A 13,516-nucleotide genomic window follows, 5' to 3' on the forward strand; every position below is an offset into this window, starting at 1 on the left:
TCTAATTATCTACAATTAGAATAGGCAGATAGGCACTCTTAATCCCAGATAGTTTGCTATCTAGTATAGAAAAGAAAACACCAGGGTGAGGATTGACCCAAATGACAGCTATCTATTTTCACATCTTCTCTGTAAAGCAAAAAAATAAATAAAACCCATTTCAAACCAAAAATATATTTAACGTGCAAAACTGCTTTTTGGCTGTTACAAGCCTCCACACATGGAAGCGAGGTATTAGGAACTTCTAATGTCATGAAAAATTGCTCTACGGGTGTTGCTTTCAGTTAAGCAAACCAACTCCAAAGCTCCGAAAAATGAGCTGCCTTGTTATTTTTCCTAAACCTTCTTAATATGAATATTTCTCACAAGTACCTTAATGGTTTTTTTTATTCATTCTAATCCCGCAATGTAGTGTCTGTGCATATCAAACCTTTGGTTCTGTGAAGAAACATCCACATGCATAGTTTCAAGCATGTGCTCTACAGTCTAAACGGAAATACCTAAACTTCCAATATATCAAGAGGAATAATAATGAAATAATTTGTATGGTAATGCATTGCATGAGGGCAAATATTGTCATAGGCTGAGAAAGCAAAGAGGAAGAATATGATACGTTAGCAGCTCTTGACAGACGCGGAGGGGAAATAGATTGCTATCTTTTAAAATACTTGGCAAAAAAGTGAAATATTGTGTTTACTTCCATATCAATGCATTCAGGACTACAGACAGTTCTAAACACTTTTAGAAGCATCTTGGTTTACTGTATTCTTATTAACAGCAGAAGCAGGAGGAAGATTTCCATAGGAACTAAGGGATATGAAAAGGAAAAGTTTTAACTCTTTCTCTCCCATGACGCAGTCCCAAAGAAAATAACCTTTGCTGTCATCTGAGAAAAGAAAGCATGCCAGGGGTGCTAATGACAATTCTTTTCTGGGACTAATAGCAGTTTCAGGGAAGGGGAAGATTTTAACTGGCCTTGCATTATTTTTTTCAAAAAGCATACTAACTGGCTTCCTAATGACACACTTAACATTATTATGTAGCGGTAAATGTGTTCAATATTTATAACATCCCCTATATCGTATCACTTATATTTTTTCACACTGAAAGCACAGTGAACAAAAGAACAGATACAAAGGCAAAATCAATTTTAAAACTTGCAGCATTATAATGGACAGGAATTTAAGAGGCTAAATTCAACTTTGTCACTTTATTCAAATTTTCAAAATAGCCTTTATTCTACTTGTTTTTAGTATAAAAAGTCCACAAGTTAAGTGCACCACAGTGTTTACAGAGAGACCTAGAATCCCAACCTTCCATTAACAGTCAGCTGTATGGATGACCATGACACATACAACACACAGAAAATTAAGATAAAATATATTCACCAAATCTGATAATTTTTTTTTTAATTCATAAAAACAAAAGCAACAACAACAACAAAAGATTGAGGATCCCTGAAATATTCTTCTTAATCCTAATAAGACTTCATTGTACCCAAGTCACTTTTTTAAATGTTTGCGTCTAAAAAAACAAAAACAAAAAAAAACCCATCAATCCAGCAAACTTGCACACTGATTGACATCTACCAGACATTTTTTTTTTGTCTCTCTAGCCTGAATAACATTCCACTTAAAGAGTTTTTGTTATTACGACACTGGGTTGCTTCCCTCCCCCACACCCTTTTTAAAAAAATGGTTTCATTTTAAGCTCTTTTGTTTTGTTTGTTGAAACATACAGGAAGCATTTAATGAAATGTTGTATTTCTGGCACCAAAACATGGCTTCAGTTAGATTTTTAATGTGCAAAGGAGTCCAAGATCACTTAAGAATATATAAAAAAGGACATCCTGGGACATCGCTCTAGCTGCATACTTTCCTAGCAAAGGAACAGAGAGCAAAGGTGAGTAGAAGGAACCAACCGAGGGGTTCTGAAATGGAAAACTGAGCCCCCCCCCAATCATACTCTTCCAATAGGCATCTACCACAGATGCCCCCCCCCCCCCAAAAAAAAAACATTATGTCTGACTATCTTTCTCCCCAGCACCATTGATTCTAAGGAAAAGAAAAGATGGGTCTTAGTCCTAGTCATTGGCAACAGGTATATCTGATCTGCAAGCTTGGTACGTTTGATAGGTGGAAGCCAGTTTTCGTCCAACTTCCGTTCCTCCCTCCCCCAACCATTTCTCATCCCCAACCCCAACCCCATTTTTATATATAGTTGATTAATAAAAGCCAGACACAGAGAAAGAGAGCTGCAGTGAAAAGCACTCTCTGGTGGAACTAAAGGGAAATCTGAGGGACAGCTTAGCTCACATTCATTTCACAATTTAACCCCCAAGGTTTAAGAGAGGCACTCCTACCATTGCATGGTTTTGTATTTTAAAATTTGCTTTGTTTTTTTTTTTTTAAAGAAAAAGTGCCTGAAGGGTCAGGGCACCAGGAAGACACCCCGCATCATCATGTGTCTAAATTGCAACTCCAGGTTAATACGACTAAAGCGGTTACATTGTGAGAAGTGCTGACAGTATGTGATGTCGTTCCTTTACACCAATGTAGCCCCCCCCCCTTCCTTCACCAGATGGTGTAGCCACCATCGGAGCCCCCCATGAAGAAGTTGCCCTTCCGTTGCGTCACTAGCACATTGGCACCCTGCATGACAGCCAGCTGGGCTGCATTGGGAGGACAGCCAGGAGGAGGAGGCTGAAAGAGAACAACAGCAACATATTAGAGGGATGCCGTACGACAAGGCTAACAAAGTGCAGGCCACAGACTCGACAAGAGGCTGCCAGGCTGGGCTGCAAAAATCGGTCTTAGCAAGCGTCTTGCATGGCTTCCAGGATGCACGAGTTACACTAACTAGTTTTTTTTCCCCAAACTGTATGGTTGGGTGACTAAACTATAGCAGGCTAGGATTTTTGTTTTTAACCAGACCCCCCTCCTGACAATTCTGTAGATGAGTTAGGTTTGCAAATCAAGCAGGCTACCCTTTCAGAAAGGTAATTCCTCAATAAAGATGAAATCACTACAAGAAGATCACAGCAGCCTTAGAAAAGCTCCGGTGTCACCTTGAGCTCAAGGAAATTTATTTATGTTATTATCATTCTCACTAATGTCTACGGAGATAAAAGCATAAGTGACACTGGACCCTTGAGGGCCTTTTCCCTGCCTTATCCCACAGTTTACATCCCATTAATACCTGAGGCTGAAAATCCTTAAAATCCTTGCAGGTACTTTGCATTTAGTATTGTGAAATTTAGGGGGGAAATGGTATCATCTTGGTATGAAAGGCAGGGAGGGGGACTACTTTCATAATCCTCTATCACAGATAGCAAATACAATATTCTGTGCCTACTTACAGGGATATTGCCAGGAGCACTAGTTGCAAACCTTGCTCCAGCATCAAAGCCACCTTCCACAAGTACAGCAGATCCAGGAGGATAGACAGGGCCAACAGGATAAAAAGCCACTGGAACTGAAGAACCCATTGGCCCCATAGCTACAGATTGAGCCATAGGAAGGTACAGTGAAGCACCAGGATAAGCTGCAGACATGGTAGGTACAGTGGCAGCTCCGGGATGTACAAAACTTGGGCGGTACAGCTGAGGAAGAAAGCACACATAAAGCATTCCTTATGGCTGTATACTCAGCAATTTTCCTTCTCAAAGTTCTGGTTCTACTTAGAAAGATGTTTTGCCACTGATAATGGAAATAAGCTTCCATATATAAACAAACGTAGACCAGCTGGCTAGATGCCTCTGGGAAGTTCACAATAGGACATACTAATTTTGTAACTTTCTCTCATTTGTCCTTTGCCTTATAAAACTTTCGACTTAAGAGTATCTGAACCAAAGGCCACACATTAAGTGCCAGATGCTGAAGTTTGAAAAGTGAAAGAGGTTCAGTATAAAATGTTCTGTTCATTTATATTCAACTAAAGCTGAAGTTACATACTTCTGCTTTTGGCATCAATGGGTATCTTGATCATCATGCTGACCCTGGCTTACAATGAAGTGCTCAGGCAGATCTATAATTTGCATATGATGAAATCACAACTCAAACAATGTAAACATTTGCAAAACTACCTCCAGAGTAATTGGAAACCTTCTAGAGAAAATTCTTGCCACTAAATCAGCTGGTACGGCAGTAATCTATCTGGTTCATCAATTATCAATCACAGGTGTTATTTTAATAAGTGAAAAGATCTTTTTGATCTGATCCAGAAAGTCTTATCTTATTTCTTACAACAGAAAATGATTGAAGTACATACTTCTGAGTAGGCAGGAGGGGCATCAGAATAAGGTGGAGCCTGAGGAAGTGGTATGGTCTGTGGGAACACAGACGGATTACCAGGAGATTGAACTGGATAGGAAGGCTGTGTAGGGTATTGACCTAAGAGAAGAAATTAATCAATGTCAGCACAATTGTCTTTCCTTTAAAAGGACCTGGAACTGTATGAAATAAAGAAAAATCCCTCCTTTGGGAGCTTTATCTGAAAGAAAGAAAAAGCTTCAAAAAACAATATCTAAACAGCAAAAGAGCCAAATGGGTGTTTTTGTTCTTTAATATGTAAAATTCCTTAGATGAGATCCAGGTGATATCATTCAAACCTGCTTTCCCACTAAGAACAAAGGTAGTCAATAATTGTATTTTTAGAGTTGTATTTTTAAATGGACAGTGCCATCTCATGGGCACCATAAATATTTTTCAGAAGTCAACAAGAAATTAATTGCTTAACCATTCTCTCCATTGGATACCAAATCTATTTTAAACCCTTTGATTTAACTAACAAGCAAGCAAAACCAATGGGTTGCTTGCTTGATAGTTGTAAGGGTGCATGGGTATTTCTTCCAATATATACAGTACTGCACATATAGCAGCTTTACCCAGATTTTAGTGTTCTACCCAGCGATGAAATCCACTTACCTTCACTACTGGTTTGGGAATGGGAGCGCACATGCACAGAGAGTAAAAAACGGGATGTAATGACGCTCCGGAGGGTGGGCAGAGCCTCCTGTCGCTGGCGCTACCGGTTCGCGCGAGCCAGATAGATCCAGCTGGATATCACCACTCGTTCTACCCCCACCCCAAATAAATTGGCTATCTTTTGCTGTTGCCAAAGCAGTTAAACTGTTCAAATGCCTCATTCTGGCCTGCCACAAACACAATCAAAGGAACCATAGGCCGAATTCAGCTATAAGGAGCTAGATTTTACAAGAAACTAGACATTACTCTCCAGTTTCTTATACTTGAAATTTTATGTAGGCTCACTCATTAAGTCACCCATCCCTGAGCATATAACTTTCATTTGGATGGTATGCTCAAGCAGTCAGACTGTTTTGTGGCTTAAAAGAGTTGAACTGATATTCGATAGGTTGGTAGCCGTTAAGCAATAATGTATTGAAAAAAGTCATAGGAGGCAATGAGAAATAAGTAAAGGACACAGTTAATACCATCAAATTATAACCATTTATAAACGTATAAGCGAAATGAATTCACTTGGGGTAACCCCTTTTACTAGGGTCTATTTAATAAGCTTTGTGACTCAGAATACTTTAAGATTACTCAGAATTTTTTAATCGACGTTTTATACTTTTATTCTCGATAGCTTATACTGCCACATTGCACATTTTAAGAAAAGTACCAAACTCTACACGTTTCATTTTGGAACGTGCTGGATTTAAACAGATGTAGGCTATCCCGTTTAGAGCAATGTTTCGACTATGAAACCTACCAAATCAGTTCTATTATTATTATTTAATTCATGAGAAGTAAAACTGTAAGCTTGGGTATACCACCAGTTCAAATGCAACCCAAAATCTGGCCAGGTTTGCTTGCTGAAAAGGGCCAGACTATCAGCGTACTATTTTAGCCAACTCTTACATGCCCCCAACTATCCAGGGATGATCCTGTGATTTGTATTCCGTCCTTCCTTCCTTTTGGGACCTGCCAAGGCAACCAAATTACACCTCTCCTCCAGGAAGCAATGAATTAAATGCAGGGCAAACACCTAATAAGGAGCAAAAGAAGAATTCCCCCAATTTTGCGACTTGCTTCTGCATTCTGTGGTTCATTGTTCATTCCTTTCCCATTTTACTTTAGTGGCAGAGAGGGCACACTCTGGTGTCAAACCCCTCCCTGAGGATCAAACACAATTTCCCTTTAGTTATCATTCCAGCCACCTTTTCTGCCTCTTTATTTAAATTTGCAAAGGAACTAAGGAACGTTTTATCAGACAGAGCCACCTTTTGATAGGAGCAAATGATGCCCCTTGGCCTTGTGTGTAAATTTCAAAGCATCTCCTGTAACCATCAAGGATCGTGCATACAGAAGAATGGTCAACTATCAGTTCTGGAACTGCAGAAGAACTTTTGGCATCTAAATCCTTTTCAGAACTAAGGGGCAAGAGAGCAGAGCAGTGTTAGGCCCCCATGCCTGCCCATTGCCAGAAGGGGAGCTCCCACCAAACGATCGACCTCCCCAAAGGGATTTTCTACTTGTCAAAGCTGCGATCCTACCCACTCACTCACCCACCCACCCACCCCCAAAGCTCCCGGCCACCAATTCCTCCCTTTCTCCCAAATGTCAAGTGTTTTCACGTGCCTGTGGCACTAGGGGCTCCCTTCCCAGAGAAACGGTGCCCCCATTAAAAAACCTTTCACCCCATGGTGCCCTCCGGACTCGCGTGTTTCCGGCGAACATCTGGAAATCCGAGGAAAGGAGGGCCCGCGAACACCCATTCCGGTGGCAGCAGCCAAAGGGTTAACAACCTGCCAAGGAAGGTTACGTCATAGCCACCTAACCTGAGCCCTTCCCCCATTGCCTTCCACCCACCCCGACTTTGCCCGGCTTCCTATTGGTCAGGGATGCCGCCAGTCATGGACTAGGCCTGCACATAACAACACTGCGGCGGTAGCCTTAAAGGAGCAGCGACCCTGCTAAAGGTGAGGCGGTTGGGTGGGGTTGTGGGGGGGGGAGGAGAGGAAGGAGGAGGAGATCAGCCTCTTGCCTTTGCTGTTCATGATGGCGGCGCTGCGAACGAACGGACGAGAACGACGGTTCACCCGACTACGAAAGGTTCAGGCGACTCCTTAGCTTTTAGCAACGGCGGCGACCCTCTTCGCTCAACCACTTCCTTGTTGTTGTCGCTGCAGCCCTGATGAAAGGGGTTACGTTACAGCGTGTGACGTCACGCCGCAGCGCTGCCGCGAGGAACGGAACAGAAAAAAGAAAAAAAACCCTCGACCGGCTGTGTCAAGGGGTGTGGCCACGGAGGCGAGGGGGCGTGGCGCTCTGTAGGCAGTGGGCGGAGGAAGGGAGTTGAGGGAGCTGTTGTACGTGTTCTGTGCCGAGAGCGGAAAAAAAACATGGCCTTACGACTCGTTACCTATCCTTTCATGTTTACACAATTACATTTCATGTGTTTATTTAGCAAATTTATATAGCCGCCCATCTCACAAACATATGACTCTGGGCCGTATACAGCAACCGTTAACTCCGTAACAACCTAAAAACAAATAAACGTAAAGGAAGCAGTTAAACATTAAACATGAGATTAAAAAAGTACAAATATCACTTAATATGCAGACATCTTGCAGCCCCCCCCGCCCAATCAGGTTTAAAATACTTTTCTCGAGGTTTTCAGAGACGAGTTAACATGACTTAAAAGGGGATGAAGAATGACAGGACCCACAGCTTACCCTTCCTGCCTGACTTTGGTGGGGCAGGTATATGCAATTGGGAAAAGAAGATGGTCCCTCAAATACTCTGGCCCCATGACATGTAGGACTCTATAAGGTCAAAACCAGCATCTTGAATTGCATCTGGAAGCAAACTGAAGAACTGAGGTATCGTGTGCCCTCTTAGGGACACGTATATCTCTTCGGCCACATTTTGCACCAGCTGAAACTTCCAAATAGCCTTCAAGGGCAGCCCCTAATACAGTCCATTATAGTACAGGTCATCCTCGACGTACAACCACAACTGAGGCCAAAATTTTACAAATGTATCCCAATAGAATAGAATAGAATAGAATAGAATAGAATAGAATAGAATTTTTTATTGGCCAAGTGTGATTGGACACACAAGGAATTTGTCTTGGTGCATACGGTCTCAGTGTACATAAAAGAAAAGATACCTTCATTGAGGTACAACACTTACAACACTTAATGATAGTCATTATTATTATTTTATTATTATTTATTCGATTTTTATACCGCCCTTCTCCCAAAGGACTCAGGGCAGTGTACAGCCAAAAGTAAAAACAGACAATACAATATACAATTAAAATACAAATTAAAAAACTTATTTTATAATTGGCCTAAAAAACTTTAAAATATATAAAACTAAAACCCCTTAAAATGAATAATAGAAAATTTAAAATCAATAAAATTTAAGCCAGCCCCGCGCGAATGAAAAGATGTGTCTTCAGTTCGCGGCGGAAGGTCCGAAGGTCAGGTATTTGGCGTAAACCTGGGGGAAGCTCGTTCCAGAGTGTGGGAGCCCCCACAGAGAAGGACCTTCCCCTGGGGGCCGCCAGCCGACATTGCTTGGCGGACGGCACCCTGAGAAGTCCCTCTCTGTGAGAGCGTACGGGTCGGTGGGAGGCATGCAGTAACAGCAGGCGGTCCCGTAAGTACCCAGGCCCTAAGCCATGGAGCGCTTTAAAGGTAGTGACCAAAACCTTAAAGTGCACCCGAAAGGCCACAGGTAGCCAGTGCAGTCTGCGCAGGAGCGGTGTTACGCGGGAGCTACGCGAAGCTCCCTCTATCACCCGCGCAGCTGTCATAGGGTATCCATGCCTTAAATCCCAACTGAAAGGAGATAATTTGCTCTAAAGATGCTTTGCAACCACCTTCTCCAGAATACTGGACAAGAATTGTCCAGTGTAGTAGGATCCAGTGATGGCTTGAGGAGGGGGGCAAACCAATGATGCTTTGTTCCAATCCCCTTTCAAGGAAGAATTAACCATCACTAAGATCCAATCACACAGCACCTTTTAGGGAGCCTTAAGTAGCATGAGGGCATGGATTTAAGGAACAGGTGGCTAGGCTCACTGTTCTAAGCACCCCTGGTCCACTTCCTAAGGTCCAACAGGATCAAACTGTTCCCAGATAACCAATCAAGACTGTATCTCAGCATCTTCCCTGGACCTGTACCAGAGTAAGCATCCAGCTTGGAATGATTGTGAATGATTTTGTCCCAACAGATGCTATGCAAAGGCGTCCACCTGGCCTTGTAGACAGACCTCTTTCCCTAGGAGAATGCAGGTCACCTTAAACAAGGCTGTCGGTTGGCTATCTGAGGATCCAATAAGATCAAAGACGTATTGCTGCTTCATCGCCTTTACTGCCACAAGGTAGGCCTTAGTATTTGTGGTTCATGTTTGGTCAAGTTTAATTGCCAAATAAAATAAAATACACTTATAAATAGCACTTAGACTTATATACCACTTCACAGTGCTTTACAGCCCTGAGTGGTTTACAAATGTCAGGATATTGCCCCCAACGATCTGTGTCCTCATTTTACGGACCTCAGAAGGATATGAGTCAACCTTGAGCCAGTCAGGATCAAACTCCTGGCAGTGGGCAGAGTTAGCCCGCAGTACTGCATTCTAAGCACTATGTCACTACAACTAAGAGAAATAAAGCCTTAAAAATGTGTAAGATCCTCCAAAGCACTGATCTGATTATCCAAAGAAGTGCTCCAAAATTAGAATGTCACTACAGAAAAGACCCTTTTCCAGTCACTAAGTTAAATTAAAATTTTCTTATTTTTTCTTATTATTTATTTATTTGTCGAGTACGTATTAGATAAGTATAAGCATGAATTGAATACATAAAATGAATACAATTAAAGGGAACATTAGGACAGGGACGGTAGGCACGCTGGTGCTCTTATGCACGCCCCTTACAGACCTCTTAGGAATGGGGTGAGGTCAACAGTAGCCAGTCTAAGGTTAAAATTTTGGGGGTTTGGGGATGAAACCACAGAGTCAGGTAGTGTATTCCAGGCACTGACCACTCTGTTGCTGAAGTCATATTTTCTGCAATCGAGTTTGGTGTGATTTACTGTAAGTTTGTATCTATTGTGTGCTTGTGTATTGTTGAGGTTGAAGCTAAAGTAGTCATTGACAGGTAGGACATTGTAGATTTTAAATTAAAGACATTTTAAATTAAAATGTTACATTTTATCTTCTTGATCTGTTAAACATCTTCCCAATCTCTCACTCACAAGTTTTTCGAGTTCCTACGAAAAACTGCTTCTAGCCAGATATCAACGAAGCTCATTTTAGTGCAATATTTGTACTAGAGCAATTTTAAATAAATGGGTTTGTTTATATAAATTGGGTATGAACAAACAAAAAATACACTCAAAATATGTAATCCTAAATGCCACAGCATACAAAAGATATGACAAAAATGAGTGTTTAGTTTCATAAATATTTTATATTTCTTTCCATATTTGCTCTAGAAGCAGTTTCACTACATTCAGTAAAGCTTATTCCAAATAAACGTGAGAAATTTGCATCCTAAGCTGCTTGTCAGACGTGGCAAGGAACAATCAAACATGCCCTCCTTTCTAATTCTGTATGCTGCAAGATCTCAAGTCAAATGAAAATACAGGCATTCCTACATTTACTCCTCGACTTACGACTAAAATCGTAATCAGAATTTTCACTGCTAAGCAAGCTTGAGTCATGCCTAATTTTGCAGCCTTTTTTGCCATGGTTGTTAAGTGAATCACTGAAGTTGTTAAGTGAATCATTAAACAAATCCAGCTTCCCCATTGACTTTGCTTGTCGGAAGCCATCTGGGAAAGTAGCAAATGACGATCACGATTCCCCAAATGCGGCAACTATGCCAAGCATGCAAATTTTAATCGCATGACTGTGAGAATGTTGTGATAGTCATAAGTGCAAGGACAGGTCACAAGTCACTTTTTTCAGTGTTGTTTTAACTGCGAACGGTTGCTAAACGATTAAGTAATGGTGGGATTCAAATAATTTAACAACTGGTTTGGCCAGGATCAGGTTGGCTGTTGTGGGAGGTGTAGCCCATCCCCATCCTCCAGCTTCGCAGCACATGTAGGACAAGCCTCCTGCAATGGACAACCTGACCCTGGGCTAAGCGGTTGTTAATTCCCCCCCGCCCACTATCAAAGTGGATCCTGGGCACTGTGTTGCAATGGAGAAATGGAAATAGAGTGGCCGGCACGAGGGAAGGAGGAGGAACAGGGAGAAGAAAGAGGGGAAGTGGCCTCCTCCTTCCCTCATGCCAGCGGCTCCATTTCCTGCTTCTCCATTGCAGCACCGCACCACAGAGCTTGCCCCACCCACTACCACCCAGATGCCCTCGCTTCCCCCAAGCATTTATTGGCCTATCTGATTTTCAGCTCCATCGCGTTTCTCCATTGTGTTTCTTGCCGTTGTATGCAGGGAAAGAAAAGTTAGTGAGACTAAAAAAAAAAAAAGTTCAATCAATCAATTCGAACTTCTTGCGGGGAAAAAAAGATCACAATGGCGAGAAACGCGACAGAGAAACATGATGGAGCTCGAAATCAGAGAGGGAATGAAATGCTTGGAGGAAGCGAGGGCATCTGGGCGCCAGGTGCTGAAACAGGCCTGTTTCTCTCCAGCAGCTGCCCCGCTGAGGGAAGGCCAGCATCTACCGGCACTTAAACGCGGCGGCATTCCAGCTCTGGCAGGGAAGGGGCAGTCAGCATGGGCACTGCAGGCAGGATGTCTGCTCGCTTCAGTATCCCTCTGGTGGTCTGCTGGCGCTTTGGCCCCCGGGCTGCTGCTTATGCGTAAGCCCTGCCCCGCTGCCTGAGACAGTGTTTGCCTGAATGATGTGATCAAATGTTTCCGCTGCTTCCATCTTGGACTTTTGGGGAGGGTTTCTCCCCCCCCCCCCCTGCCTAGAAGGAAATTGAATGAAAACCAGACAGGTTCTGGAAAACACAGATTTTTCAGAACACGTCTAACCAGTTCACCAAACTCAGCAAAAAATTAGGTATCGGTTCTATCAAACCTATGTGAACCAGCTGAATCCCACCACTGGTCGGGGATTCAACCTAAGTCGAGGACTACCTTCCAAAAAGTAGCTGTACATAATTCATTTGACAGCAGTTTGGTTGCAGTGAAACCTGGAAAGTTCTCCTGAAGGTGAAGAATGAATTGTTATTAATGATTACCAACTTATGTCTCCTATAAAGAATGAGGAAGAAATTTGATGGCTCTTTTGAGGCCCCCATAGGCAAAGATTCCCAAGATCAGAAAATACTTTACTTCCAAAATACTGCACAATTATCTATATTACAGCAGACTAGCCTTCTTTTACCTGGTGCCTTCAGGTTACAGTATGTTACATTGCAACTCCCATTAATTATACCAATTATGGATAATTAGTTGTAGTTGCAGTCCAGCACTTATGGAGGGAGTCAGGCTAGGATGGTGATGGAGAACCTATGGCACATGTGGCAGAGGTGGTACGCAGAGCCTTCTCTGCGGGCACGCACGCCATTGCCAGCTGCTCCTCTGGGTTCCGTCGCACACATGCGCACTGGCCAGCTGGTCCGTTGCACATGCGCAATGGCCAGCTGCTGCATTCCAGGTTGCGGTGCGCACGCGCTCCAGTTTCAGCACTCAGTGCCAAAAAGGTTAACCATCACTGGGCTAGGATATGCTTTAGTAGGCCAAAATTACAAGTGCAAATCAGCACATTCCCCTGAGACTTTATTTAATTTAATCCCAGTTTGCTGAATGAGCCACAGTGGTAGATTTCCTTTATTGTGCTAAGCCAAAACCTAGCAAATCACATTATGGCTTATTATGATGTAAAAAGTAGTGTTATATTGACTCTTAAAACCAATAAGGAATCTTATATCAACCCTGTGTGGCCTGTTAGCAATACATTATACATTAAGAAGATATTTTCATATATTGATTAATACAAATCAATTTGGTTCTTTTTTTTTTTTGCAAAATAACAATTCTCAAGGAGATGAAAATCAAATAGGAAATTCTCACAAGTTACTTTCCCAGTTGAAGAACCGCATACATGTCCAAATCTGTGCATATGAGATCAATGGAAGACCTTGCACGTAAGTTTCAAGTTTAATTAAGCCAGAAAGCTTTTAATTTGCACTAGAGAGTACTGTTCTTTAACATCAAAAGCATGCTTTCTCACACTGCTGTTTTAGCATCAAGCTTAGTTAATAATGATAGTTACTTTAAAAAGGCTACCCTCACTGATTTTATCATAGCTGAAACATTCTGCATGCTCTTGACTGCTTCCTAGAGGTAGGCAGACTTATTCCAAGGTTTCTGGTTACTTGCAATATTTTCTTGCAAAGTACTTACCCTGAGAACAACGATCAGCTTTTCAGTCCCATCAGCTTTTCAGTCCAAGCAGCCCTTCATATTCATTCTTCGAAGCTTTACATTTCTTTTCCAAAACCCAATTGATGTTTGCTACCCTCCTTGGCTTCTCTCATCCACCAGATGGCTGTACTGA

General features: G+C 42.2%; 2 protein-coding genes across 4 annotated transcripts in view; one reads left to right on the forward strand and one right to left on the reverse strand.

Moving 5' to 3' along the window:
- Nucleotides 1-1,195: 1,195 nt before the first annotated feature.
- On the reverse strand, nucleotides 1,196-7,201 carry DAZAP2 (DAZ associated protein 2). Its single transcript, XM_058166985.1, has 4 exons — nucleotides 7,009-7,201; nucleotides 4,270-4,391; nucleotides 3,359-3,601; nucleotides 1,196-2,702 (listed from the first exon to the last, which is right to left on the reverse strand). Exons 1-4 carry the CDS (start codon nucleotides 7,019-7,021, stop codon nucleotides 2,574-2,576), a joined length of 507 nt encoding a protein of 168 aa, XP_058022968.1. The 5' UTR covers nucleotides 7,022-7,201; the 3' UTR covers nucleotides 1,196-2,573.
- POU6F1 (POU class 6 homeobox 1) overlaps nucleotides 6,559-13,516 on the forward strand; it is a 62,589-nt gene continuing 55,631 nt past the window's right edge. For 2 of the 3 annotated variants that reach the window (XM_058166979.1, XM_058166981.1), the window contains exons 1-3: nucleotides 6,559-6,943; nucleotides 9,208-9,357; nucleotides 13,001-13,103. The gene's annotated coding sequence lies outside the window, so the exon portion shown is untranslated. The remainder of the gene's footprint in view (nucleotides 6,944-9,207; nucleotides 9,358-13,000; nucleotides 13,104-13,516) is intronic. The other variant, XM_058166982.1, reaches the window with a different exon arrangement.

Source organism: Ahaetulla prasina, chromosome 2 (assembly GCF_028640845.1).
Source record: "Ahaetulla prasina isolate Xishuangbanna chromosome 2, ASM2864084v1, whole genome shotgun sequence".
NCBI lineage: Eukaryota > Metazoa > Chordata > Lepidosauria > Squamata > Colubridae > Ahaetulla > Ahaetulla prasina.

Bases quoted from the DNA above. Each gene is read 5' to 3' on its own strand.
- DAZAP2 (XM_058166985.1), bottom strand. The intron at 3,602-4,269 runs GTATGTACTTCA...TTTCTTCCTCAG, and splicing joins CCCCTCCTGCCTACTCAGAA to CTGTACCGCCCAAGTTTTGT. The intron at 2,703-3,358 runs GTAAGTAGGCAC...GTTCTCTTTCAG, and splicing joins GTGCTCCTGGCAATATCCCT to CCTCCTCCTCCTGGCTGTCC.